Source organism: Labrus mixtus, chromosome 8 (assembly GCF_963584025.1).
Source record: "Labrus mixtus chromosome 8, fLabMix1.1, whole genome shotgun sequence".
NCBI lineage: Eukaryota > Metazoa > Chordata > Actinopteri > Labriformes > Labridae > Labrus > Labrus mixtus.
In genome coordinates this window covers 18076061-18103149 of record NC_083619.1, presented here as the reverse complement: position 1 = coordinate 18103149, position 27089 = coordinate 18076061, and the positions used below count along the sequence as shown (strand labels likewise).

Below are 27089 nucleotides of genomic sequence, written 5' to 3'. Positions count from 1 at the left end.
TGTGTTTATTTGTATCATCAACTCTAATGATGATCCAGGTGCAAACTAGCTGCTCCCAACAATAGTGAAATTCCAGTAGGATAAAAAAAAAATAGGCTTTCTATTTATATAAGCTGTTTTCAGTAACAAGTTTTGGGTAATGAATGGCCTTGTACTTTTTCCACACTCCTCTCCTGATTAAGCTGCAGGCAAACCTGATTAAAAGCTGCTCAACCTGGAACCCCCCCCCCGACCTCAGAATCGCTTTCAGAAAATACAGCTGCTGAACTTGTTTCTGCTACGAAATGTGAACGCACACGTTAGAAAAGGTTTCATTATTAGCCGTAACGTGGGCTGTCATAATTAGCGCGAGGATCCGGTCCAGGCGCTGAAAGGACTCCGCTCCATGTTTTGTGTTCCTCCCTCCACAGCCAGCTGCTGCAGAGCGAGGACCGGTGCGCCGTTTCTTCTCGCCTTGTTTGCCTCCAGTCCGGCTGTAGCTCCGACTGTCTGCACGGCGTGTTGGAGGAGACGCAAGGGGGGGGAAAGAACCGGGAGCGTACCGAAACCCAGACTTAAGAAGTCCTACCCTTCCTCTTAGGGGCTGTACCTTTTGGACTGGGCCGCTGGAGAACCCGCACTCAGAGTTGTCAGTGAGAAAAGACGTGCCCGGAGTTTGATTTTGTAGCGAGACTGGGGCGCATCTCGTCTCCTTGAAGTGCTCCCTTTTTTTTATGCAGTGTAACCGTCGGAAAGAGCCTGGGTGCACGCTCAGGAGCAGGAGAAGAAGGAGGAGGAGGAGGGGGGGGAGAAGTAACGATTATTACTTTTGAATAGAGCCCCTCGACATGGAGCTATTCGTCCGGTCCTGGACGCGTTGGCTGGGAGAAGAACAGATACCTGCCATGGGAAACAACACCACCACCATCCGCCCGCTGTGAGGAAAGTGGAGCATGCAGCCGAGCCCGAGCCGTCTTTGTGTGACCCGCTGCTTAGTTTCTGGGGGCCTCTTCTGAAAAACGGAGAGGAGGGGGGCTCCTGGTGTTGATCTGAAATTCTCACTCCATGCCGGGATCCATATTTTGGCACGGCGTACCCACTGTAAGTAGCCCCTTAAAGAGCGGATGTTTTGAGTCTTTCATGGGAGATGCCGGGTTATGCTTTTCTGGATCGATACCATTTATTTACACTCCCTGGATGTGATAAGGCGAGTGTCTGAAAACGGGCCTATGCGAGCTCCTCCAGCAGTTTAAAACTGCAAAGATGAGCGATCAATACACACTAGATAGTATTTGAGATAGTTTAGTGGTGTTTGGAGCTTGTAGTTTTTTTAAATCTTTCATCAGGTTTCTGTGCTATTAACATCACGTGAATGAGGATTTGAGTGAGTGTAGTTTAATTTTAAAAGCCAGTCAAAGATGCATTGTTTTGTAAAATGCTTACATTTGTGGAAACTCTCATTTTCGATGTGCGTTCAGTTTCTACAATTCAGTTTTTTTTTGGTTTTGTTTTTTATTTGGATCAACTGTAAGCGGAGTTAATCCTGGCTGTAAATGGAAAAACATCAGGAAAAGCAAACATGAGTAGATTTAAATCGTGTTGAGGGATGATAATCAGTGTGAGAATGGTGAATGAGAAAAAGACACAAGCTCACACTCGCATCTCCACCCAGTCCAGGACACCAGGAGCTAAGTAGTTAGATGTCAGATACTGTCTCCATTTACTTCTCCATTTTGCGGCTATAAAATAAGATCATTTCACAGAGCATGTATAATTCACAGACCTGAGGCAGCCATGTGTGATGATGGGACACACACACACACACACACACTCACACTTTAACACACACACACACACACACTCATGCAAGTTTTTGCAGGCTGAGAGAGCCATATCTGATTCTCACGTGAAGCTTTTAGAGCGATAGGGCCGCATAGACTTCAGAGAGAAACCCCAGGAGGGCACGTTTGTGACAGGCTGAAACTTAAATAACATTTACATTACAATCCATACTGCCAATGCAAAAATCAGGACAGTGCTGCAACATTATATAAGCCATACTGACAAGTGGGGGAACAGAGAGCTACCCAGGCATATAGACTTATATAACAGCTTTCATGCGGGGAAGTATGGATGAGGGACTTTCTTGATCACAGTTGATATAGAAGATAAACGCACACCAAAGCATCTTTCGAGTCCGTTTTTTTTTTTTTTTTATGAACAAAAGAGAGCCGCAACATTATATAATCCATATGCACAGCGTGAGGAATTGACTTGCCGCCACACAAAATCGGCGGCCGGGAGAAGTTTTTCAGCCATTTTGGAGGACAAAAGAAGTGAGGAAAGTCCTGCTGGCTGGGATGATGTCGACCATGGGTGTATGATACTGACATGGCCGACAGTTGATTGTTGTTAGAAGAAGAGGTCATTTCTTCAGAAATGGCCCAAACAAGTGGGAAGTGTTTACTGCTAAAATGTACATGCGGCACTTTCAAATCTTGCACATCAGCCCGGGCAAATTTCTTGGGATTTCTTGAAACAAAGCTTGGGCGTTGGATTGTAGGAATTCAAAAAGATGAAGGGAGGGGGGGCGGGGGGGGGGCAAATGTTCTGTTGCCTCTTTCTCCACCCTCCTCTCCCTCCTGCTCTCCACCCCTCTCTCTCTCTCTCTCTCTCTACCTTCATCCCCCGTCTCTTTCTCTCTCACCCGCCCCAGACGTGCCGGTTGGGTCCATTTGTCTGTGTGTTGTCTTGGGGAGGAAGTGCCATCTCATCTCACATTGCGCAAATGGCTTCAATGCAGAGCTGGTGTGAATTCTAGCGGGTTTTTGTAACTGCCAATTTCCATATCAAAGTGTCTGCATTTCAATAGGGAGAACTTGAGCTACCAGCCCCCTTCCTCTGAGCAGTTTTGTTCTGATGGAGTGCTGCTGCTGCTGCTGCTGCCTCTGTAGCTGGTGGAGGAGGTTTCGCTGGACATTTGCAGTTGGTTTTGTGTGTTTGTGAGGAGCAAGTGTTAGTGTTGGAAAACAGATTCAGTGTGGATTTTGGGATCATTTGTTGGCCATAATCTCACACCAAAAGCCACATATTTAGTGGACATGCTGGACGCAGTTCAGAGACGTGGTCTTGTTAGGAGGAATTTGTGCGCTGAAATATTTTCCTTCTGTGTTTCTCAAACGTCAACACAATTCTTTATTTCATTTTTAAGCAGAAATTACAAGAAAAAAAAACACACTTTTTTTTTTAAACTCCATTTAAAATCAGCTTACTTATTTTGACTCATATTTTGTCCACAGCTGTGTACACTTAGAATCCTGCCAATTGAATTCCGAGTTCTCTCTTGCTAAATAAATGTTGAGTGCAGATGCAAAAGGCGCAGAATCGCCACGTTTTGTGAGGGACTCAGACTATACCTTTCTGTGTCTGAGTGTTTTCTCTGTCGCAGGGATAATATTTATTTCTCATTCTGTGCAGCTGTTGTTTGTCACAGGAAGAATGCGGCAATGGTGCTGTTTATTTTAAAGGTTTCTGCTTTGCCTTGTGTTACATGGAATAAAGTTCTCTGCAATTGTCGACAACTTGAATACAGGCGAACATAAAGACACTCGTTTTGAGAAACATGCTATTATTGTCCTTGTGCATGCTTTTACTTTGAAAGGAGGCTCAATGTCAGTTAATAATACAATAAAGTGCAGCATGTGAGATATTTTACCCAGATGCAGGGAATGTATAAGCCTGTTGGGGGGCACAGTGGGGGTCTGTGGCCTCTTCATGGTCATCGTGCTCCTGGGTAATAACACTAGAACATTTTCAGCACAGGAGAGCTTGCTTCTCCTTCCGCGTCCTTTTCTTTTCATTTCAACATTTAAAAAAAAAAAAAAGAAGCTGAAAAGGGGTGAGCATTTTGAACCCATGAAAGCAGGATGGCGAAGACTTCACCTGCCATCTTCACTCACGGCGCTCGGGGTTTGACAGCTGTCTTGTTCAATTCCTCTCACACGCTCGCTGTGAAATGTTGAACAAACAAATGGACAGAAAGAGAGCAGGATGGAGGGTGGGGGAGGGGGGGGGGGAGAGAGGGAGAGGGATGGATGAATAATGGTGGATAAGACAGATTTGATTGCAATGAAGGAGAAATACCCTTTACGTCAGTTACATATAATCAATTTATGATGTTCAGCACCCTCTCTGCTGATTGATCTACTTCTTCTTCCCTTGTTGTACTGACTTCACCCTTCTTCTTCTTCTTCTTCTTCTTCTTCTTCTTCTTCTGTTAGTGATTTCCTATGTTTCCTTCTATGACTTCAGAGAAAGACAGAAAAACTCCAGAGAACAGTGCTCCCTCCCTGCATTGTATATGTGTAGGAGGAGAGAGGGCAGGGGCGATGTAGCCTGTGTAGTAAGTTTGTCGAGTTGAGAAAAAGTTAGTGTTGAGTGGGCTCTGCACTGTGCCGAGCCTGGTTGTTGGAATTATTAAAAAGCAGCTGAAGAGGAGGAGAGGTACATGCATTCTGCTCTGTCGGTGGAGAAATTGGCACCTCTATAACATGGATTTCTTCCTGGGTTAGTGTGGCTACAAAATGGTTCAGAGTCTCGAGCTGGAGCCAGAGGATGAAGAAGAAAAACACACGAGTAGAAGAGGGCATTTTCTTCCCTTAACGAAGTGCTTCAGGGTGAGTTTCTCATGCGGCTGCATTAGCCCGTTGCAGCTTCTTTTTGCGGCTCGCCTTTTAAAAAAAAAATAGAGACAGATGACTGGAAGGAATGATTACGCGTTTGGGTAGTTAACACGATGGATGGATATATGGTCTCTTGCTCCATGTCACTGACAAAATACATGAGAGAGGGGGAGAAATCCCTCTCCCATGATGCCACCTCCTGTGTTTAAAATGACAGTTAACTTTCCCCCACTGCTTTAAAATGGATGTTTAATGATCAACAGAGGCTCCAGCAGTCACGCTGGCTCTGCTCGCACTCATTGCTATAAGGGGAAAAAAAACAAAACAGCTCCCCCCTCGGTGTTGTTAAAGGACGCATGGCTTAGAAGAGTAGCTGCTTTCCTGAGTGATGGATCATCAGAGGTCTCTTTGTGGGGGGGGGGGGGGGGGGGGGGGGGTGTTAACCCCTTCAGTGTGTGCGGATCCGTCCCGGTTGGGTAGCCGTCGGCGGCGGGTGATGGATGTGTCCCGGGTCTTTAGGCACCATATATCAGAAGATTAGCACTGACCTGTGAGTTGTCTGGGCCGCCCTCGGAGCTTCTTCTCCGACACTGGGCTGGCATTAGCATACGAGGACGCTGCTCCGTCTCGGGGGGGGGGGGGGGGGGGATTCAAAGATAGTGTGCTTTATTTGGTTCTGTCATAGTATAGGTCACAGGAAGTGTGTGGATTAAAGGCTGAAGGCTTTGTCTTGGCATTAGGTGCATCTGACAGGTCATCTGTCTTCGACTGAGGAAATGCTCTTCTCTTCTTCGCTCAGATTCCTAAATAGCATCATATAATTATCCCAGAAAAACGGAGGTTCAGGCCTTGCCTCCCTGCAGAAAAACCTCCTCCTGTCCCCCTCCATGGTATTCAGAAATCACATAAAAATGTAAATCACTCGACTGATGTGGTGTAACATTGTTATTTGGTATTTTGCATGGAAACGGAAGACAATATCACAGGTATCAACCAAAGCCTATGTTTTATTTTCCGTATGAGTAATCTGCGAGGTCTTCCCATGTGAAAGACAGCAAGAATTCTTCTATTAAATGCTTTCACATGGACGGCACGGGCACATTTGTTTCCTGTTGAATCAGTTGTTCGGGGAAATCAAAAGGCTAGATTAAATGAATACACTGTTTTCGGACAGATTTCCTGAAGCGTTTGTAGCATTCTTCTACAGAACATGCTCTTGTGTGGTTCAACACTTCCTTCTCACCTCCTACTGATCTGCTGCCATTTGTTGTGCCTTTGCGTACAGTGACAATACCTCAGTGCAAATGTTCGGAGAGCTTTTCTCCTATTTTAAAAGAGAAAAAAAAAGAAAGAGGCACGCCATCAACTTTAGTCTGAAGGTTACTTGATGCTTAAGCGTTGTCACTCGACGTCTCGCGATGAGGCCAATGTGGTTTTCAAGGTTGACGAGATATTGTCAAAGCCCTTGAATGTTCCCCGGGCTTTGATTGGCAGGTGTTGTCACAGGCGATGAGAAACGGTGGGAGTCACACAGCAAACAGAATCTATTACCTAGAACAGCAAGGCGTTGCTCTCACAATGTGTCAGCGCAGGCAGCCATCTTGCTCCCTCCTGTTGTCTGTGGAAGAGTCCCTCCTCGGCTGCGGCGAGGGAGCAGCTTTCAAGTTTGATTTTGGTGGCTGCCATAAGTAATGTTCCTCACGTTTTATAGCCGGGTTTCACACTATGATGAATTATCATGTGAAACCAAAAACACTTCAACAGCAGCATGTAATCCGTTTTATGATCGCTGGCAGTCAACATTAAAAAAAATTGAAAGTGATGCGACGTAAACGACTTCCTGCCAAAGAGAGAGAGAGAGAGAGAGAGAGAAAAAGAAAAGCAAGATAAGGCCTTAAAATTTCAGCTGCGCCCTTTCTTGTGCTGATTTCCTCCATTTCAAAAGCCCCCTTAAAGACAGGGAGCGAAGGAGGCTCGTTGTTGATCATCCAAGCAAATCAGATCTCGATATTTGAAGAGTGAAGTTGTGATTGCTAATCACTCCACTGCTGAGTTTTAATTAGGAGACTCATAAGCGTTGTGTCGTTCCCCAGCAGAGCATCACATGTACTTTAAAGCTTAGCTTTCTTAGTTTCTAGGGCTATAAAAACAAGCACCATTTTTCTCCTGTGGTTGCGTTATCGAGAAATATAGCAGCATGATTGTGTTTCATGTGAGCTTCATTATCCTAAATCAGATCTTGACCTTATTGAGGGGGGGGGAGACAGCAGCCGTGTGTGGACACTTTTTTATTTATTTACGTCACCAGAGAAAGCCTGAATGCAATCCTGAACTGTTTTCTTGGAGATGGTGCTATAATTTGGATAGAGCTTATTTTCAATGGCCAGGTTTCTTCGGCGTGCTCCGAAGACCTTTGTTAGGACATTTTAATTACAGCAGAGCTGGATGTAATTGATCCAGGCTTAGAGGGATTTCACCGTCAATGAGAATGAGCCTGGGCGTTAATACAGCCGAGCGAATGCTTCCACCTCTGAGCTGCACTCCTTTCTCCCTCCCTCTCTCTCACACACACACACACACACACACACACACACACACACACACACACACACACACACACACACACACACACACACACACACACATACATAGGGGGGATATGTGTCTTTCTCGTTGACTCTGCCTTAACTCAAAGAGCCCTCTGTCTTTTTGTGTGTGTAATGGTTAAATCAGCCTCACAGGACAGACGGTGCAGACAGGTCTCACACGCCTGCACTTTAAACAGATTTTCGCCACCTCGAGTTGTCCTCTGACAGGGGGGGGAGAGGGGGAGGGGGGCGCTTTCTTCATGCCTCCATGTTGTCACCTAAAATCTTCAAATTTTTATAAGGCTGTTAGATAATGCTTCCCGATGAGGGTGAATTATTGATGGTCTTGTTCGTACGAGTGGGACAGGGCAGGCTTTTAACTCTGTGAGCGGCTGGGACTCTTATCCTGTAACTATGGGACACGGCACAAACACCCACAGGAATGATGTACTGGAGGAGAGGGGAGAAGGAGAAAAAAAACAAAACAACGGAGGCTGAAGGGAGCTGGAAAATAAAATAAAAGAAGCATGCATCCTTTACAATAGCGTTGTGCTAAGCCACAGCACAAGGGAATCTTGGCAGCAGAGAAAAGAATTGAATCTACAGAAGCTTGTCTTTGTTTTTGAAGCACTGAGGATGGTATGGTGGCTGTGTGTTTGTTGCTTTTATTTGTTGGTTTATATGGAAAAACACACACATGCACACACATGCACACACAGAACTTTGGCTCTGCTGCTTTTATTTAGTATGGACAAATGTTTCAAGTGAGGTACTTTGGTTAACACAGCGAGCTCAGATGTGATGAAAAGCTGTCCGGTGGAAGAAAAAGAGAAATTGCAGCCTGTAGAAATGAAATGATTAGTAGATAAGGAAGAGAAAAGCCTGATCAGAATACAAGTTATTGTGATGTCATCCTAACCTTGAGGTTCCTGTATCCAGGGTTCTTAGTGCAAACAATTTCTGTGTCAGCTGTTTTTTGTCACTGCACACACACACACACGGCACTCTCAGTCAAAAAAAATAGTTCAACATTGGCAACACACCCATGCATGTACAGTATGTCACTTCTCTCTCACCAGCCAATCAAAACCAAAAAGGAGCGGGACTTCAGATAGAAACTTAGTCAACAACAAGGGCGGAGTAGAAACTAACATGTCTCGTCTTTTCAGGGGTCAAATTTCCCGATCTGAAGCCGCTAATGCCAGGACATCATTCCTTTGCACATATTATTTGCATAATGTTTCTTTGAAATGTCTTTAAACATCGGCATACAGAGCGATTTTTAAAAAAAATTTCTAAGCCAAGAACACCTTATGGTCAACTTCAGGGAAAGTGGTAGTGCTGGGAGCCAACTTCCATAACCTTCCAACAGTAAGCGCCGCTGAGAAGCGCTCTGAAATCTAGGTTGTGGGCGCCGGCAGAACAAAAAAAAAAAAACGTAGGTGGACAGAGGCCATAACTCATGGATTTGTCTGAGGTGGATCATTGTTTACTGAAAGCCTTTGTTTATGACTGTTTGAAAAAAGGAGCATAACTAAGTTTTCACAGGGAACTTGGGTCAAGTGTTTGAATTCTTTTCTGAAGTTTAATATTCTAAACAGATGATTTAATAATTCAATTATTCTTTGTTGCGGTCTCAGAGGAGCCAAGTTAAGCAGTGAGAAATCTCACTTTATGTGGTTTTGATCAACTGTTCGTTTTTGTACATAATCTTAAAATGGACCTTTTTTTTTTAATGGACTTTTTTTATACTTGTTCTTTATATTTTGATATCCTTGGTCCAAGGTTACATAAACACAATTCTGCACATTTCTTTAACAACAACAAAAAAAATTAAAAAAAAACACATAACCAATAGTCAATGGTGTTTTGAACAGTGAAATGGAGTTTCAGCAGCTTCTCTGACCCTGGATGACAAGCAGTGGAATAGCTGCAGAGTAATTGCCTGAATGTATCCACATAGATGCATTCAGTCAAATCTCTTTTTAAGTGCTGAATGCACATCCGACCTGTACGCCCTAACAGTTGTCCTGTTCTTACAGCATGCACGTTCATCATTGTTCCAAGACATTCTCTCTGCACTTGTATGGCCCTCCAGTTTGCATCACAAAGGAGCGAGCAGAACCAACTCTTGGAAATACTGCGAGAGCGTATCATTGGGCATGCTAGAACTCAACCGTGTTGTCCTTTGAGCAACACTTCGGGTTCCAGTTCAACATGGACTAAGGGATGTTGAAGGGTTTTAGCCTCAAAAACAACATTTGGCAAAGTGAAAAGTGTCTTGTGTCCAAAATAACAGATTTGGGGCATTTAAGACCTTAAGTCTGGTCAAATGTGCATTCCAAGATTGGACCTAAATGTCTAGAAACGTATCTAGTTGTTTAGCAGCTTTGTTGTGTAATTATGTTGTGTTTTTGTCCGTTCTGACATTTTAAAGCTTAGGTTTCATCCATGACAAGCTCTTCTTTCATCTGTCAAAGAGGAGGCTTTTTATTACCCAGAGTAATCCTGAAGAGATCCATCTTTAAAAAAAAAAAAAAAATCAGAATTAAGTGGTTTATAGCTGTATCAGGAGTATTTGAATCTTGAATAATGACCCTGCGAGTGTCACAGCAACGACAGGAAGAGAACAGAAAGTAATTATGTACAAGGAAACATGAAAAACAAGTCCAACCAGTTCCCATTTCCCAGTGGAAATGCTACAGATTGATGATGCCTGTGTCTTGTTTCTAAAGGAAGAAGACAGAGTAGGAGGACAAATAAAAAAAACAAAACATTTCTGAGAAAAAAAAAAACGACTTTGAATGGAAAACAAGCACGAAACACGCCCAGGCCTAAAGCGCGTGTATGCATATTAAGTGTGTGCTGGCTCATTTCCAGCTCAGTACAGCCAACAGTAGAGCTGAACAACATGGCTAAAAGATATCATCTCGACATGTTTTCAGCTTTGGAGGAAAACTGCATCCATCCAAAATATTTTTTTCTGAAGGGCTGTAATTCATAATTATCTGCTTGCAACAAAAAAGAGCCATCTCATTCACACAAGCCAGTACAAACATGTTTTCAGTCATGATTACAGATCATTTTCATTCATATTTTAACAAATGATTAAATTGTAAAGCACAAAGTCAGCCCTGAGTCCAAAGCATACCCTTGAGGACCTTCAGGCGTTTTTTTTTTTCTCCATTATCACTGAACCAAAGCACTGAAACCAGAACATGTTGTGTTTTTGTGAAAGTAATGTTATTTTTTTAATGTTCCATATTCCTCAATCAGAGCGCACACAGATATTAGCTGCTTCAACTATATGCCCAAAAAATGATCTTAATTTCAAAAGCTTTCGTGTCAACCTCTATGTAGTGGGCTAGGGTTAGTTATTACTCCATCAGGGAGGACAAACATGTTCACAGCAGGACTGCTCATGTTATTGTGATTACATTAGAGTTGGTGATATGGTCACTTCAACCTCTTTCTGATAGAAATTTGAGGGGCGCTCAGTTTGGTGAGTTCAGGGCCAGAGTATTAAATCTGAAAGTATGGATACATTTATGATAAAGCTTCTCATCACAATTAAACTTCAGCATCAAAACAGCTCTGTATATTAGATTAAACCCATAGTACACAGACAAACCATCCCCAGCTTCATTATTGCCTTTACAAAAACAGCATTTATTATGGGAACACCCTTCAGAAAACACTTAAATCCAAATCCAAGAAACAAACATGTGGAATATAAATTCAAAACTGAAAACAACAAGGCGATGTGAAACATTTCCTACACCCTCTCCTACTTTTTGTGAGTTTACCTTGAGAAAAGAAAGGAGCCAAAAGACTGTAAAACATGGTGGTGGGTCCATAATAGCATTGGCAGCCGTCTCTTGGGACTCATTAGGGCTGTCGATTACTCCACACGGTTGTGTAATGGCCATATAGTATACGAGGCAATTTTACAGGACTACCATAGCTGTAACATGTTCTGCAGCGGTTTCATGAATTAAATCAAATTCCTCCGTCACCAGATCTAAAAATGGTTAACATGTAGGGAAACCCTGCGGAGCAAAGTATGGAGTAGACTTCCTTTTGAAATGAAATTACAATTTAAAGGCTGTACTTACCACTTGGTAGGATTACTTGTTAAAAAAAAAAAATCATTGGCATATTAATATGATTTGAAATGACCTCACTATGGCCATTTCAAAATCTAACAAAAAAAATCTAAATCTAACTTGACATCAGTGATCTGTATTGTGTCACCCTGTCATGTTGCTTTAAAATATTACGATGTTTGAGTAATACTTAAAAACAACGGCTACTTAAAAACAAATGAAATAAATGATTGAGTTTCTAATGAGAGCTTTCTGCTTAATGTGATACATCAAAACATCATTTTTTGACCAAATATCTATGGAAGAAAGGCTGCAGCCTGCCGTCATTTCCATTAGCTGTGAATTTGTATCTATTCTCCTGTTAAACCAGTCAGTAAACTGTTACAAATGAACATAACAATTACCCCAAATCAAATTTAATCTCCTGAAAAAAATAATATTTCACCCCAAAATCCAGAAAATGTTCAGCTGACAAAGATTTGAAGTTGACTAAAACAAAGGATGCCTTTATATTTATACCTAAGTAGTTGCAACTTCATTAATATTTGTTGACTTATTAATTAATTAAGGGACTTGTTAATTCTGCCTTATTAAATTACATTTTTTGTCTTTTTGTTATCATTTTCCACATCATATCAGGAAACACACCAAGTTACTGAAATGTCTGCAGTTTATTACATGATGAGGGCATTTCTTTTTTTTACTTTTCACAAATGACCACAAATTCTTTCTTATTGATTTCTCCTACAAATGTAACACTTATTCAGGGTTGTCACTGTGCTTCTGAGCGCACCCTGCACGCCGGAGTTAGGGCAAGTAAGAGTGTGTGTGAATCACTGAAGACACTCGAGTGAAAAGAGACCACACAACCCGTCCTCAGTTAGAATGTAGCCCATGTGCTGAGCATTCAGAGGTAATGCAAAGCAGACCGGATTAGAGACAAAAAAAACATGTTTTAAGTTGGGCAAAAACTTTCAACATTACATGAAATGGCCTTCAAAGAAAAGGTGATGAAACCTGAGAGGAAGGATGCACGTATCAGTGCATGTGAAGCCAGCCGTGGAGTTGTCATTGTGGCAAACAGGCGCTGCATTAAATTGTTTCCAGCTGAAAGAAGTCATATAACTTTAAATAGCTTACAATCAATAGGAAGATGCAGTGGGCATGAAGTGTAAATCAGGGTGCCGGGAGAGACGTAGCAGCTTGTTTGAGTGACGTAAAATGTCAGGTTCACAGTTAATGTTCTTCTGATAAACTCTTTTAGAGACGAGGAGGGAGTGGAGAGGCTTGTTCTACGAGCGGAGTTATTTTCTTCGGGGAGCTATTTGAGTTTAAGCACAGCTTACTTAAATGGGAACAGCTTTATAATGTTTGTTTGTGTTCACTCTAAATAAAAAAAAAAACAGGAAGTAATGCTCTGCTTATAACTTTTTAGATGTGAGATCTTGAACATCATTGCCAGTAGTTTTATTTATTTATTGAATTAGGACATTGCACATCACTATATCAGCAATACGCATTTATGTTATGTTAATATGCCGGAATTAGCACAAGTATGAGGCAAGTACAAATAAAACACACACACACACACACACACACACACACACACAATTGACACATTTGTTACATAGGAAATAAAAGACACACATACAATTAGCCAATTAAAAGTGCCAAAGTGAAATCATCAGAAATACATTTCTTTATTACTCTTCTGCACAAGTTGCACTTTGTGTGATTTGGGATTTAAGGAACTGGTAAACTGTGGTATGTGGTGTAATTCTGTCACCACATTACCAGAAGTTCATCCCCTCACCCCTCTCCACCCCCACCCCGTGCAGGATAAGTTGAATAGATGCAGGATGCTTCTATAAGTCAATGAGTTAGCACCCAATTTGCCTGCGATCCGATTGGTGGACGTGCTGAGCCTATAAAGGAGGAGTACAGGTATGACTCAAGGCTGGCTACTAAACTAAAACTCATCTGCTTGTCTGCAAAAAGAATCTAAAGTATATTTATGTTCAGGCTCTTATAGTTATAGTCTTAAAATTGTTGCAGATTGTTGTGATAATGAAATGAACCTTTCATTGAAACTATAAATTGTCAGACCTAAATATAAACAGTTAAGAAATCTAATGCACCTCTGACTTCATTTCCCCCACTCCTCCACATACAATTCAAAATTAGTTTCACTTTTCTTCCCTCCAGCAGTAATGGAGTCTGCTCAATTTGCATATATTTTTTAGTAAAAACAAACTCCTCTTCGCTTTGGGCAACAAACATGTCCCTTTGTCATTGTACCACTTTGTCATAAACCCCATTTGGATGGGATTAGTTTTACAGGGGGGAGGAGGAGGATCAAATGTAATTGAAAATGGAGCGTGTCTGTATATTTTTTAACCCCCATCTGAATGTTGCCCATTAGTGGTCAGTCTAAAATCTGGGACCTCCTGCACCCCGGGAAACATAAACCTCTTATATATATATATAAAAAAAAAAAAAAAACCTCCACTAGTCCTCTCTGAAAGGACAACCTGGAGAGGTTTTCAAAATAGTGTGTCATTTCCTCTGCACACATTTCAGCCTTTTATTCTCCCAATGTGAGATCACTCGGCTCCAGATGCGACGTTTCTTCCTTTTTGGTCGTTGTTTAAAGAAGTTGCTGTCAGCTGCGGAAACTGTGTTTGATTATTATGATACATTTGTGGCGCGATGGCAGCACATGAATGGAATTTCTGTAATCGTGGAGACAGATTACACAGAAATCTGTGCGCCTGCATGTTGATCATTAATACCACAGATGTTCTGTATTAACAGTTACTTTAGCGGTAATACTAATCCAGTCTGAATGGGGCTATAGTGTGTAAAAAAAAAAAAAAAAAAGTAACATTGTGACGCTGTGTTTTCCCCCAGAAGGTGTGAACACAAACACATCACCTGCTGCAAATGCCTGTGATTGAATGAATGGATTTGTTGTGTGTGTGTGTCTGTGTGTGTGTGTGTGTGTGGGGGGGGGGTTGGCGTTGGGGGGGTTATGATGCCAAGCCAATCATGGTGTCTGTCGTAAAAAACAAAAGTGTTTTAATGCCGCAGTGAGCTGGAGGTGAGCAGTGTGTGCGTGGGTGTGTTTGTGTGGATAAAGAGCAGGCAGGGGAGTGCTGGAATGATGTGTGGAGGAGGAGAGAAGTGAGGCTGTCAGTACATTTATGAAAAGACTGATTGAAGGAGAAACCTCTCTCTTCCGTGTCAGCATTGAGCCGATCCGTGCTCCTCTCCCGGTGACCCCGCTGCTTAACCAACTGCTCCGAGGTCAGCCTCTTCATTTCAACACCGTGCCCTGCAAGAATGTCACACACATCAGAGAATGAAGCACATTTTGGCTCATTTCTCTTTTTTTTACGCCACACATTTTCATATTTGGAGTTGCATTTGTGCTTGATAATCCGGAGTAACCTTTCCAGTAAGACAGAGGATGTCAAAATGTGTACCACCGTCAAACATTTGAAGCAGGCATTTTAAGTAAGTCAAGGCCAGAAGGAAAGTAGAGACGAACATTCAACCATTTCTGCTGCAAACCACGAGAGAAAAATCCACTTTGAGCCTTTTTGGAAGTGTCTGCTCCTCCACACAGCTCTTTTTGAAGAGTACACCTCAGCCTCTCCTCGCCTAGCTTGACACTAACCTGGTTCTTCAGTCTGGGTCGTCTTTGTTCTCTTCACTTTACTAAGCTCCCTTGCTCGCCCCTCTCTGTTTCACTCTGTCCATCTGCCCGCTGGCACTCTATCTTATCTGCTGCCTCAATCATTTGGCCAGGAGCTGTTCAACACACCAACTGTTGTGTGCTTTCAATGAAATAGTGAAGCATTGCACCTCTCAGGGGGCTTTCTGCTCAGGATTTTAGTGCACTGAAGATTTTGAAGATTTTTTTTTTTTTTTTAGATGTCCTCTTTTAATCTTGAGCCGTTTATACCTGAGAAAAGTAAAAAAAAAACAAAAAAAACATGACATCACTAACAGAAGATGAAAGACGTTCTTTGATGCATTAACAAACATAACAACACGTGGTGGCAAAGAAAAGATTTCAAGGCACAGAATGGAGCTGTAATGATGATGGAGTTTGTAGCACTAAGTGGCTGAAGGAAACTCAGAAGTTACAAAAGTTTCTCTCTTTTTTTCAAGAAACTGTCTCGAAGCGGTTAGGTCACACCCCATGGACGGACGGCCTGGGTTTGAGTCCGCCCTGTGGCTCTTTTCTACTACTCTTTCTCTCTGGTTTCTTTCTCTCTTCACTGTCCTATCCAATAAAGCCAAAAAGCCAAAAAGAAAAAGAAAAAATAGATACATTTTGTCCTAACATTAAAACAAGATAACCCAAAAATGTTTGCAATTTTAGTCTAGACTGAGAGACATTTTTGAATGTGTTCTTGCAATTATCAATTCAGCTCTACTTTTATGAAAGGGTTAAATATTACTCATGAAAATTCAAACTAGCCTAACAGCTAAGTAAGTTTTATTCAGTCATGAGATTTCTTTTAAAATGTCTTAAGAATTGTGCCCATAATTCAGAGCTGAATCCAAACGTTTTCAAACTATTTGCTTTTTCATCAAACCCAAAATATTCTGCTGATTGTCACAAAACTGAAAGATCTGCTAAATTTACATTGAGAAGCTGGAAGGACTGATTTCTTTGGCTGAAAATACAGTATTTGTCATCATTCATTTAAAGAGTGATTCAATCTGTCAATCAATCATTTTAGCCTTAGGTCAGAAGCCAGTGTGTTAAGCTGCAAACTGCTGTTTACAACCTGTTTATCTTAGTCATATATCTTATCAGCTCTGAGTTGAGAAGACTCTCTGCAGACTGAGCTCGGTGTCGGCCCGTCTCGGTTTCTGGCAGTTGATGGCAGGTTCTCTACATCTCTGGTGGAGCCAAGGAAATGACATCATGTCCCTGCAGGGGCTGCGAGCGAAGCCCTGACAGGACTGTCATGACAAAAGAGTTCCTTGGGAACATCAGGGTGCACTGATGACTGAAAAAAAAAAAAGTGTTTTCTCAGTTCCTGTGGTTCCCGTCTCTCACTTCTAGCCCATCAACCATTTTGTGATGTTTGAAATTCCCCTCTTTGGTGTGTCTTTTTTTTCTGCAGAATGTAGGGCAAGGGGGCGGGGCAAAAAAGTTCTCCAAATTAGTCCTTACTCAAAGAGTGGAAGAAGAATCATTGTGCAGGCGAGATCCAGCTCAACAGAGCCACATCTCTATTTCACTTGTAGGTTTTCAGCTTACACTTGGACTTGCGCATTAGTTTTGTTCCACTCTTACTTGATATGTATGTATGCGCTCTTTATCTCTACTCTCGCCGTTGACAATTGAAAATAAATTAACATTCCTGGGCTTTATTTTTGTCTTCTCTAAGCCGGTGGAGAAAACTTGGAGGCGAACCCACGAGGTCAGGCCGTACTCACAGGCTGTCAATCCTCCTCTGTGACCCCACCGCCCCTTCCTTTCTCCCCCTTCCATTCTTCTCCTCCTCTGCTCTCCCTCTCCCATCCATTTAGTCCCTCCCGGCTTAGAAACTCAGTAACTCCCCCCTTCCCCTCGCTCCCTCTTTCACTGGACGCCTCTCCAGCTTGAGTGAGGCAGACACAAGCTTTGTCAAAGGAGACTCACATTCACTCGGCCGGCTGTTGCACACAGCCATGTATTCCATGTGAAGACATGTGGGCCGTCTCCTTCTCTCCATTTGTTTTAATTATTTTTTAATTGCTCGCCGTCCTCTTTTAAATGCTTGCTTATTATTTCTATCATGCTGATGTGAAAAATTGGCTGTGCACTGTGATTTTCTCCATTATCTTAACTGATGATAGATTTCTCTCCTCGGGTTTCCACTGTGTATGTATAGGAGACGAAAGAAAAACAGATGTCGTGAATGTTTGTATATCATTCTTCATTTTTTTTTGTCTGGTTTCCAGAAAGATATACTGTTAATAGAGAGAGAAACCCATGGGGAATTTGTATAGCAGTATTTTTCTACGAAGAGGAGCCGAAGGCGCAGATGAAAATGAATAACTTTTATTTAGTAAGTGGTCTTCTGGTGTGTATTATATGTTTGAGCTCATAGAATGTAGTGTAGGTGGTGACAGTTAGTCATAACTGTGTACATATATATCTCTCAGTGGAACAAGATGATCATTATGCTTAAATCGCTGGCCAAGAAACAAGTAACCTCAATTCCAGGGCTTCAGAGCAGTGGGGGGTTTTGTGTGGATAATTCCTCAGCACCATCTCTGTGGGGTTAACGATGCCTCGCTTAACTCTTAAAATCATTTTCTGCTTGAGAACATCTTAGCCCCCCACGACCATCACCCACTCCCCCTCTCTCTCTCAGTCCCCTGATGTGAAATTATGATACGTCTGTCAGAACTTGTGTAAAGCATCTTAATGGTAATCGCCTAATCCTTTTATCTCAAGTCCGGGCCGATTCAGTGCAGAAATCCCACCAAACAAAACAGTGTTTTTTAGGAAGATGAGCACTTCTGTGTTGTCCACAGGCTTAAAGGAGAAAGGGGGACATGTTGCCCAGCGGGGCGACGGCTGATCATGAGAAAGAACCCCGGGGTGGCGAGGGCAAGCCTGCATCCGCAAGGCCTGGCAGGCTCTCGCCCCCTGGTGTCTGGAGTGGCGGAGTGGCTCAGCGGGCCAGTAGGGCAGGGGGATATCCCCCAAACAGTTTCCAATCTCCTCCTGTCAGCCACCATTATGGTTACCCCATGGCCCCAGGCCTCATATTTGCAGAAGATAAATGGCTGAGGAAGAGGTCGTGTGTGTCTCTGGAGATCTGGTGTTCTGCCCGATATTGAACTGGTGGCAGTACTTTTAAAGACTTGAGAGCGTGAGCAGCCTCAGTAGGCATGGTGCGAGACTTCCCGCGCAGGAGAGCTCCTTCCCTCCTATTTTACCTTATCTGATCTGGTTCGGCGCCACTGGCAGATAAACAACTGGGAGACAATAAAACCACAATTTCTATAAAAACCACCCAAGTTTAACTGATAAATTACAAGTTAGCTGAATGTGTGTTTCCTTGGCTCGGCCAGGGTGACCTCAAATGAAAATAAACTCTCTCAGACTGCTTCAGGCTCCGTGCAGATGCAGTTGTTTTTTTTTATCCAGTTATTATCCCCAGACCAAGCATTTCTCATGTATAGAATGAATCCAATAGTTATAATATCACACAGTATGCTAATGTCAAAGCTCCCCTTGCTTTGTGGGGTTTTTTTTTGTTGCCAAAAATATCTGACCGCATTAGCAAGCCAAGAGAGCGATCAGAGCTGACTGCTCTGCAGCTCAAATTTAGCTTCATTATAAAATAATCAGGGTGTTTGACAGGTGACTCTGGAGGAACAGAATTCAGACGCAGGAAGCTCTCACTTTCATAGCGACGGCTACCAAGTAGCCATTCCTGTTATTGATGTTGATGCTGATGTGTGTGTGTGTGTGTGTGTGTGTGTGTGTGTGTGTGTGGCCACTGGAGAGATGCTGGATTGGAAGGATGCTAGATGGAAATAAACAAGATAGCCTTCAATATGTGTGACGTGTGTGCTCATGAGTGAGTGAATGTGTGTCCACGTCAGCAGTGAGTGTGCATGTCCTCAGCTATGTATTTGTGCAGGCATGCATAATGTTAAGTCTTTCTGTGTGGTTGTGATTGTTTGTGTGTGTGTGGCATTTCACATATGACACAACACATCCCTCCTTGGTGTTTGATTTTGGTAAGCAGCTTATCTGTCTGGTGTGTTCGTCTGTCTCAGGCTCTAACCTTTTGCTGCTTTTTTGCAGACAAAGAAGTGTCTTCCTTGATAAGGAAGGAAACAAAAGTAACACACAAAAGCAGCTGTATCTCTAATGGCGTCCTATGTGAACGTGTTGCCGTAGCGACAAGCTGTCGCTCCCGCAGGGATCCGGGAGTAAATGGGGAAGGCAGAAGAGGGAAGAGTGGGAGAATGAGTTAGTGTAAACATTTTGTTGTAACACTCTGCCGGGTGGTGAATCACTGCAGCGGGAGTGATACCTGCTTTCTGTTCATGCTTGCTGCCCTCAAAAACATTTCAGAACAGTTTTCATTTTTCTGTCAACATGGATTCTTAATGAGGATTTTGTAAATTCAGTTTAACGGAGGTTTTGCTTGTTAATGCAATCATTTTTTCATTGAATTGTTAACCCATCAAATAGGAGATGTGCAAATATATAACTTTTTACTACCTGATATGAATTCTGATATCTAAAACAATTAACCAAGTTTAACAATTTTAAGCGACGATTGCTATTATTGTTGTATAATTGCATGACCAGCTCGGAGAACTGTTGGACTCCTAATTTCACACGAAAAAGCAACGCACCCAGAAACAAGAAAAGCTAACGCTGGACCTCCTGGCTTTGGACATACGTTGATTTTTAACATAAAAATATGTTAACCTTGAATTTTCTGTCTGTTTGAATCATCTTAAACGTCAAATAAAAAACAAAAACAGCCTTGAAATATGTAATGGGAAAACACTGGTTGGTCGTTTTATTAGTGTTCACAGAATAATTTACCAAACACAAGTTTGTCTTTTTTGCTCTCAAACTGTAGTTTATTGAGCAGCCATCACATATATCATTGATATGTATCCTCGGCTAATACATGAAGATATCAGATTGGTTCTTTGACTAGGAAAAAAAACTATCTATTGAAGCCGTATCAGGGCAAGTTTGGTACTGATATTGCTGACAAATCTCTGTACAACCCAAATAGAAGAATCACACATCAAACTGCACCCTGGTATCAAGGTTTGTTACTCCGCCATTTTTATGCTCTTTCCTCTCTTCCTTCCAGATGAAAAGATGACTGATGATGTTTCTTCGAGGACCACTGATCGTTGACATCGCCCCAGCTCCCTGATCTCCCACTGCAACACACTGAACCACTATAATTAGCTACCAGGCTCCTGGATCGTTTGCATACAGCGCACAATGGCCTCTGCTCTGTGGAGGTGTCCTGTGTTTCGCTGCCTCCTGCTCCTCCTTTTCTTTCACTGCTCAGAAGGTGAGTTACCATGGAGTTACGTGGCTGAGAGGAGTGCTAATGTGATTCTGGTCAACCTTTCAAGAAGCCACTTACTATTCAGCTTATAAATGTGTTGACTTTATCAGTAAACATTCTTCAGAGAGGGCTTATAGTTCCTCTTCAGTGGTTTCATCCTTGGAGTTTTTTTAAAAAGGTGTTTCAGACACTTTGTACGGACACATTGAATATTTCTGGCAAACCCAGGGACTCGTTCGCTGACACTTTTCTTGCCTTCAATAAAAACACAGAAAGACGTGTCAGAGACCTTTCCCTAAAGGTTCACAGCTGCATCTTCTCAGCACAATGAGCTTCTTAACAGATTGTCTGGGTGTGCTACAAAGCCGCGGAGAATAGATTACATTTTTATTAGCGCCTTAGTCAGATCTTTCTGTGCAGACAGGACACCAAAAAACTTTCAGAAAGAATGTGTCAGTGTTTTTAATTGTCTGCAATGACATCCCAAGGCTCTTTTTTAGGCTCTTCTTTGGACTCTTTCCCCCACTTTTGATTAGTACATTTGGCTGTAAAGTATTGTCACAAAACACTCCTGTCTTTTACATACTCATCAAAACCAATGATGCTGGTATGTCTGCGTAATGATCATCATTACTTTTTCCCTCCTTTCAGTCCTATTGTATCGGGAAGAAAGCAACCCAAAATCATACTCTTGTGTGCCAAGAATTGATAACAGATAGACGTTGAAGCACATTATTTTGGGGGGCTTCCTCTTCAATTTGCACTTTACTTTTTCTCTGGTTTCTCTCTTTCTGGTTTGTTCTATGATATATTCCTCTCTATTTTTCAGATGTGCAGATTGATAAAGAGCAGGCTTTGCTAAGCAGCGATGCATTCTTCTTTTTGTAGAGTAGCATTTTTTGATAATATGGAAGTGTCTTATTGCAGCATTCAAAGAATAGCCCCTGTGATTTGGCCCCACTTTGGAATCGAGTTGAATGGTCCTGTTGAATTTCTTAAAGAGGAATACTGCTTTGGTATGCAGAAAGTTCAGGTTTTGGGTTTCACTGGATGTGAGTGCTCTCAGGCCCTAAGAATGCATATTTGCCCATCCATCAATAAAGGAGTGAGTGAGTGTGTGTGTGTGTGTGTGTGTGTGTGTGTGTGTGTGTGTGTGTGTGTGTGTGTGTGTGTGTGTGTGTGTGTGTGTGGCTCCCACTGAAAACAATATCTGATTCTATCCACATGCCACTCCTCACCTTCAGCCTGTCCAGCCCTGAGGGCCGGCATCCCAGTGCTCATGATCTACGTTTCCATCAGAGTTCAGCTACAAAAAAAACTCCACTTCATAATTACCTCCTGTCCCTCACCAGGAGAAAGTATAATCAGGTTATCGTTTTCATCCAAAACATTCCTCGTGCTTTGAAATGCTCATTGACACAGCTGAAAAGAAAGTGATTTCTCTCTCTCCTGGTATTGACTTTCTCACCCTGTTTGAATGAATGAACACTAGTATTTTTTTTTTTTTTCAATAAAAGTGTATCAAATGACATTCTGACACTCACATGAAGACACTACAGCGCCTACAGATAATTACCTCCTGAATCCACAGGCATCCTCTCAGCTTCAAAGAGCTTTACTTTGAAATTCAGCCTAGCATGTGACTCTATACTGTTCGGCTCAATCTCAGCACTCTAACATCACACTTATAGGATGCAACAGATCACAATGAGGGAAACCATAAGAAGTTAGCAACCAGCTGAATGAAAACAGCAGAGCATTGGTGGTTAAGCAGAATATTTTTAAAGAAGTTGGTGGAGACCCAAAACGGAGCTAAAATAACATGAATATACAGTATGACTTGTAATAGCTGGTTACTTTAGCCAGAAACTCTAAATGAATGATAACGTTCCTCTGTAACCGCCAGATGTGTAAAAATGCAATTGTTTGCTGACATCACTATCGCCATTAAAATAATGATTTCCAAGTTTTGGGTTCATCCTTGTATCTTTATATAACAGATCTATAAAGTAACACTCGTGCTTGAGAAAAACTAGGTCATGCAGGTATCAGATTAGTTTTAGATGTTTCAGACCGCCCAGTCTGCACATATAGAGGACGACCAGATTCAAAGGAGGCAGCCACAAAGGTGGAGCAAGTGCACATGCACATACCTGCTGTGAGTGAATGAGAGCTGTTATCTGACTCTTTAAAGTGAAGAAAGACAGATTTAGGGAGGGATTATGTTGTGCAGTCGCAGTGTAAACACTCTACGTTGGCTGTTGTGCTTAAATGCTAAAAGGAGGGGCAGGAACCTCGGCCTTTCTATCTGAATACTGCACAAAGGAGAAATGTAAAAGATCAAGAGGTTTGTGTTTGATAGCAGTGTGATATCTGCAGCGACAGCGAGGGGATCAGAGTAAAGAGGCAGTTATTTGGTTAGGTCCTAGAGCTCCAGCATGGGCATAATGCGAGATAATAACATGCAGATTTCTTAGCAATCAAGTCAGAAGGCATGAGAATCACTCATGACAGATTTGTGGAAATGAGATTGTTGAAATTTATTTTTTTGTCTTTCTGCTATTTTTTTCTGGAAGTCTGGACTTGCTCTGGTGAACACACACTGAACATTTCTCTCTATGGGGGATTTTTTTTTTTATTGGGAAATATTTCCCAGTTGAACATACAGGCATACTTGTGTTTCTCCCTTAAAGGTCGTAAAGGTTAACAATACGTCTCCGCACAACATTTGACTCAAGCAGTGCCATACATTGTGCTGATGGAAGACCCTCCCTCGTGCCACACTGGTATTTCCAGTTCTGGGGTCGACTGAATGGGGGAAGCCATTGTGCTCTTAACTCCTCTCTGGCCCCGGGCCATACACATCCAGTCTGTCATCCATTGATATGCTTGGCTTGCCATTTTATAATTCATATTGAATGCTGCGGGTCCGTGGCGGGGCGATCATGAATTATCAGCCAAACCATGGGAGATTCACAGATGACTGGTCAATCTGTGTGGTGAGAACAAGCACACAGGAAGAGAAAAAAAATCTGATATTTCTGTCTTGCATGGAAACGCTGCCAAACTGGAAGTATTTCAAGGAATAAATCAGGGGTTCACCGTGAGGATTTAATGGACTTTCCTGTAGATAAGAAGCCATACAGAGACGAATAAACGTATTGTTTTTTCTTTATCTCTAAAACAGTTTTGTCATTATTTTGCAACAAAAAAAAAACACAGTTTCTGCACACAGCACACCAGATATATTTCTGCATAACATTGCGTAACAATATGCTGTTTTAATAATAACTGGGGACCTGGAAAGTTTGGAAACCATAAGAGAATATGAAAATCGAAAATGAACAAGTCACATGTGTCTCCAGGATCAGTATTTCACTCAGAGGAAATGAAATGCAATATCACCCCTGATAGGGTCATCCTAGATTTATTGCAACAGTGATTTCCTGAGAGCATTTTGAATGAAGCAAACAGCAGCAAGAAATGTTACCGTCCAGTCTGGGAATGTGAGAGCAAACCTCTTTTCCCTTTAGGAGAGACGCCTGTGCTTTACTGTGTGTTTAGACGTGATTGTAAAAAGTTCCTGTTATACGGCCAGCTGATGAAAAGACGTTAATTCATAGGGCAAGGAGCTGCAGTTCTCCGACAGTTTGATTTCATTTGTTAAGCAAGTCTTAAATCACACTTTGCTCGCTGCATTTTGGAGCTGCTCAATTCACACCCCTTATGGTAACAAGTTGTATAAACATTGGACCAGATGCCTAGCTCACTCTTTCCCTTTCTTAATTGCTGTCCACACTTGTTTTCTTTTTTTTCTCCGGGCTGCCTAATTCAAATAATAGATGAGTCTGGCATACAACTACAAAGCAGTTTGCTTCAAAATCTAAACTTTTGGATTTGCTCGGTGTTAGTCACTGCATAACAGGAGGGTTCAGCTGTCATAACACAGTAATTCACCTAATCTTGAAAGGAAGCAGGCGGGTTTTGAATAAAGTCCAGTCTACACTATAGTAAGCTGTGAAGTTTTACCTTTCTTTGAGTTTGTTTTTGTGTGTGTGTGTGTGTGTGTGGAAGTGTTTGCCAACAACATAAATCAGGTCTGGAACAGAGTCAAAAGTCTTTACCGTGGCAACAAGAACCTGTCTGAGTATTATTGGAGTTCAGAGTTCCCCCAATACCTCTAATAGCTGGCAGGCATATCATTAGTAATCTCAGATGAACAAAAAGCCTGCGAGCTAAACAAAGGTGCAAAAACAAAAGCAAGCATGTAACATTTAACACCAAAGGGACATTGTGCTAAGGTAATCAAAGCAGGTTGTTGCTCTGATGAAATACCTGCGGCAGTACGTTTTCTTTTCTCATCACAGGCGATCTAGCTGTTCTTAAGAAACATACATTTTAAATATTAATTTGTAAAAGAGAGCTTTTTTTTTTTTTTTTTTGAAAACACAGCGTGTTCATAAGACAACAGAAAGGCCATTTGAACAAAAAGCCGCTAGCAGTTAGAAAAAGAACAAAAGTGTGAGGCTACAATTATAGTTTCTAGGTGTGAAAAGTGTCACAGAATGGTGCATTTGTCTCAGAAATGCCATTACAGCTCATGTTTCTCATTTTGGTTATGATTTTCACAGGAAATGCCTGTGTTAAAAGTAAATGGGTGACAGTAGGGAATAGATTTGCTTCAATCAATATAAGAAATTATGATGGATTCTGTAAATGTGCTGTCTTTGACCCGAGTGTGTGTGTTGTAGTGTGCTCACAGATTTTGCTGTGTTTGTTCTTAGACTTCAGAAGAAGGAAATACAGAGAGGGATTCATGTGTAAATATGAACAAAACTGGTTCCACTTTGATTCGCTTACTGATGGTTTCTTGCCCATTTCCCTTCCTTTTGCATGGCTTGGGGTCAAGTATGATTTAAATCAGTGTATTAATGTGTGTTGGATCTCTCTCACTGTCTCTGTCTGCCAGCTCTCACGACAGGCCATGAATGCAGCTCTGTTGCGTTCACTGTATTAGTAATCTCCTCAGGCTGAGAGGCTGTGCCATAGAGCATGACCACACGTTTTTTTTTTTTTTGTCCAGGAATTAAATGTCACCTCAGGGTGGGTCACCTGCAAACAAAAGGCCACCAGCCGATTTGCAGGTATAAACAGTCTATGATAAGGAAAGCCCTCTCCTGGCGCGCAGGAAATTGAATAAGAACGCAGCACGAAAAAGTCAGACAGCAAAGCACAAAGGACGTTTTTGTTTGCTGTACGCTATCGGTGTTGACCCACTCTTGTAGCGAATATTCCCATTGAGTTCTCAAGGCACAATGGCCCCATCCAAGATGAGGGGCAGGAAACTGTCTGTCATCAAGATCTCCCCATCTGTGAGTTTCTTATCAGTGCTCCTGCTTTCTGCTTGCATTGACCGGAATGCTGGTGGATGGGAATGGGGGGGGGGGGGGGGGGGCAAGGTCATTGCGCTCAAGCCAATCAAAGTGGACAGTGTTCCCAAGATAGTGGGGGGTTATTGGCAGGGAATGCGTCTGAATGTGTGTGTTTTTTTTTGTTGCTGACTTTCCTGGTAAATCTCCGAGAGATTTCAAACAGAGCTGTATAATACCCAACAAAGGTTTTCCCTGTTGCACTTAGCTATGTTCATTCCCATGTGTAGCATGCATACGCAGTGGGCTAGCAATACGTTTGTATGCATGGGAGACTTGACGGGCCTCTTTGACCTGCAAAGCAAGGATCACATGCTTCAAGGAGACAGCCAAGCTCACTAGCATCATCGTCATCATCATTCAGCATACCTTTCTAAAGAAAGAGTCAATGAAGAAGAGCTCATAGTTTAAGGCCTTTGTTGTAAAAAGACAACAAGCCTCATTCTATAATCAGTTTCTGCTTTTTAAACTTGGGATTGGTTCATATATACTCATGATGATACCTGGGGTTCAGCACAGGTATCCAGCAGTACTTTTTAAAAAGGCAAATATGTGAAGTCTTAACCTTGACTTTATTTATTTAGCAAACATTATCATTTATTTAGAATCATCAACATACCACACAAAACATACTCCCTCCCCAGTCACACACCCCCCCCCCCCCCCTCCCCCCTTCGTCCAACCCAAACTTATCCCAACAATCTCCAGCCTGTCACTGTCTGTCACCAGGGCATAGCGTGAGAATGTGGTCCTGTGTCTCACGCAGAAAGCCAAAGCACTGTGACTTGAACAAGCTGCAGGACTGCCTCAGTCTTTCTCTCTCTCTCTCTCTCTCTCTCTCTCTCTCTCTCTCTGTACCTGATGCACTCGTGGATTCTAAAATTTGATACAGATTTATTCAACATGAAATGGTCCTCGTTCGTACTGATGCAAATCGGCCCGTACCCTTAAAGTACAGTACTGTGGCCAGAACTTTAGTTAGCATGATTTCCCCCCAAAATATCTACGCATGTAACAGAAACTTACATGTATTTAGGTGTATTATCCAACATAAGGCAGAAAGTATTCTAACAAGTATAGGCTTGTTTGTTGTGATGCTTGCCAAGCATATTGTAGTTTGTATAGAATTCAAGACACTATCCAGTTTGAATTTATCCACTCTATTTTCTGAAGTCCAAACATGGAGTGTGAGCTAAAATGATTCCCACAATACATTTTTAAATATTCTTTT

At 42.1% G+C, this 27089-nt stretch overlaps 1 protein-coding gene across 12 annotated transcripts in view; it reads left to right on the top strand.

Moving 5' to 3' along the window:
• The first annotated feature begins 422 nt into the window (after window positions 1-422).
• Window positions 423-27089, top strand: part of LOC132979219 (adhesion G protein-coupled receptor L2-like) — an 86653-nt gene continuing 59986 nt past the window's right edge. For 4 of the 12 annotated variants that reach the window (XM_061044837.1, XM_061044834.1, XM_061044836.1 and 1 more), the window contains exons 1-2: window positions 423-1080; window positions 20223-20432. In XM_061044837.1, coding sequence (XP_060900820.1) covers window positions 20360-20432 — 73 coding nt within the window. In that variant the 5' untranslated portion in view covers window positions 423-1080; window positions 20223-20359. The remainder of the gene's footprint in view (window positions 1081-20222; window positions 20433-27089) is intronic. The other 8 variants (XM_061044826.1, XM_061044824.1, XM_061044825.1 and 5 more) reach the window with 2 other exon arrangements.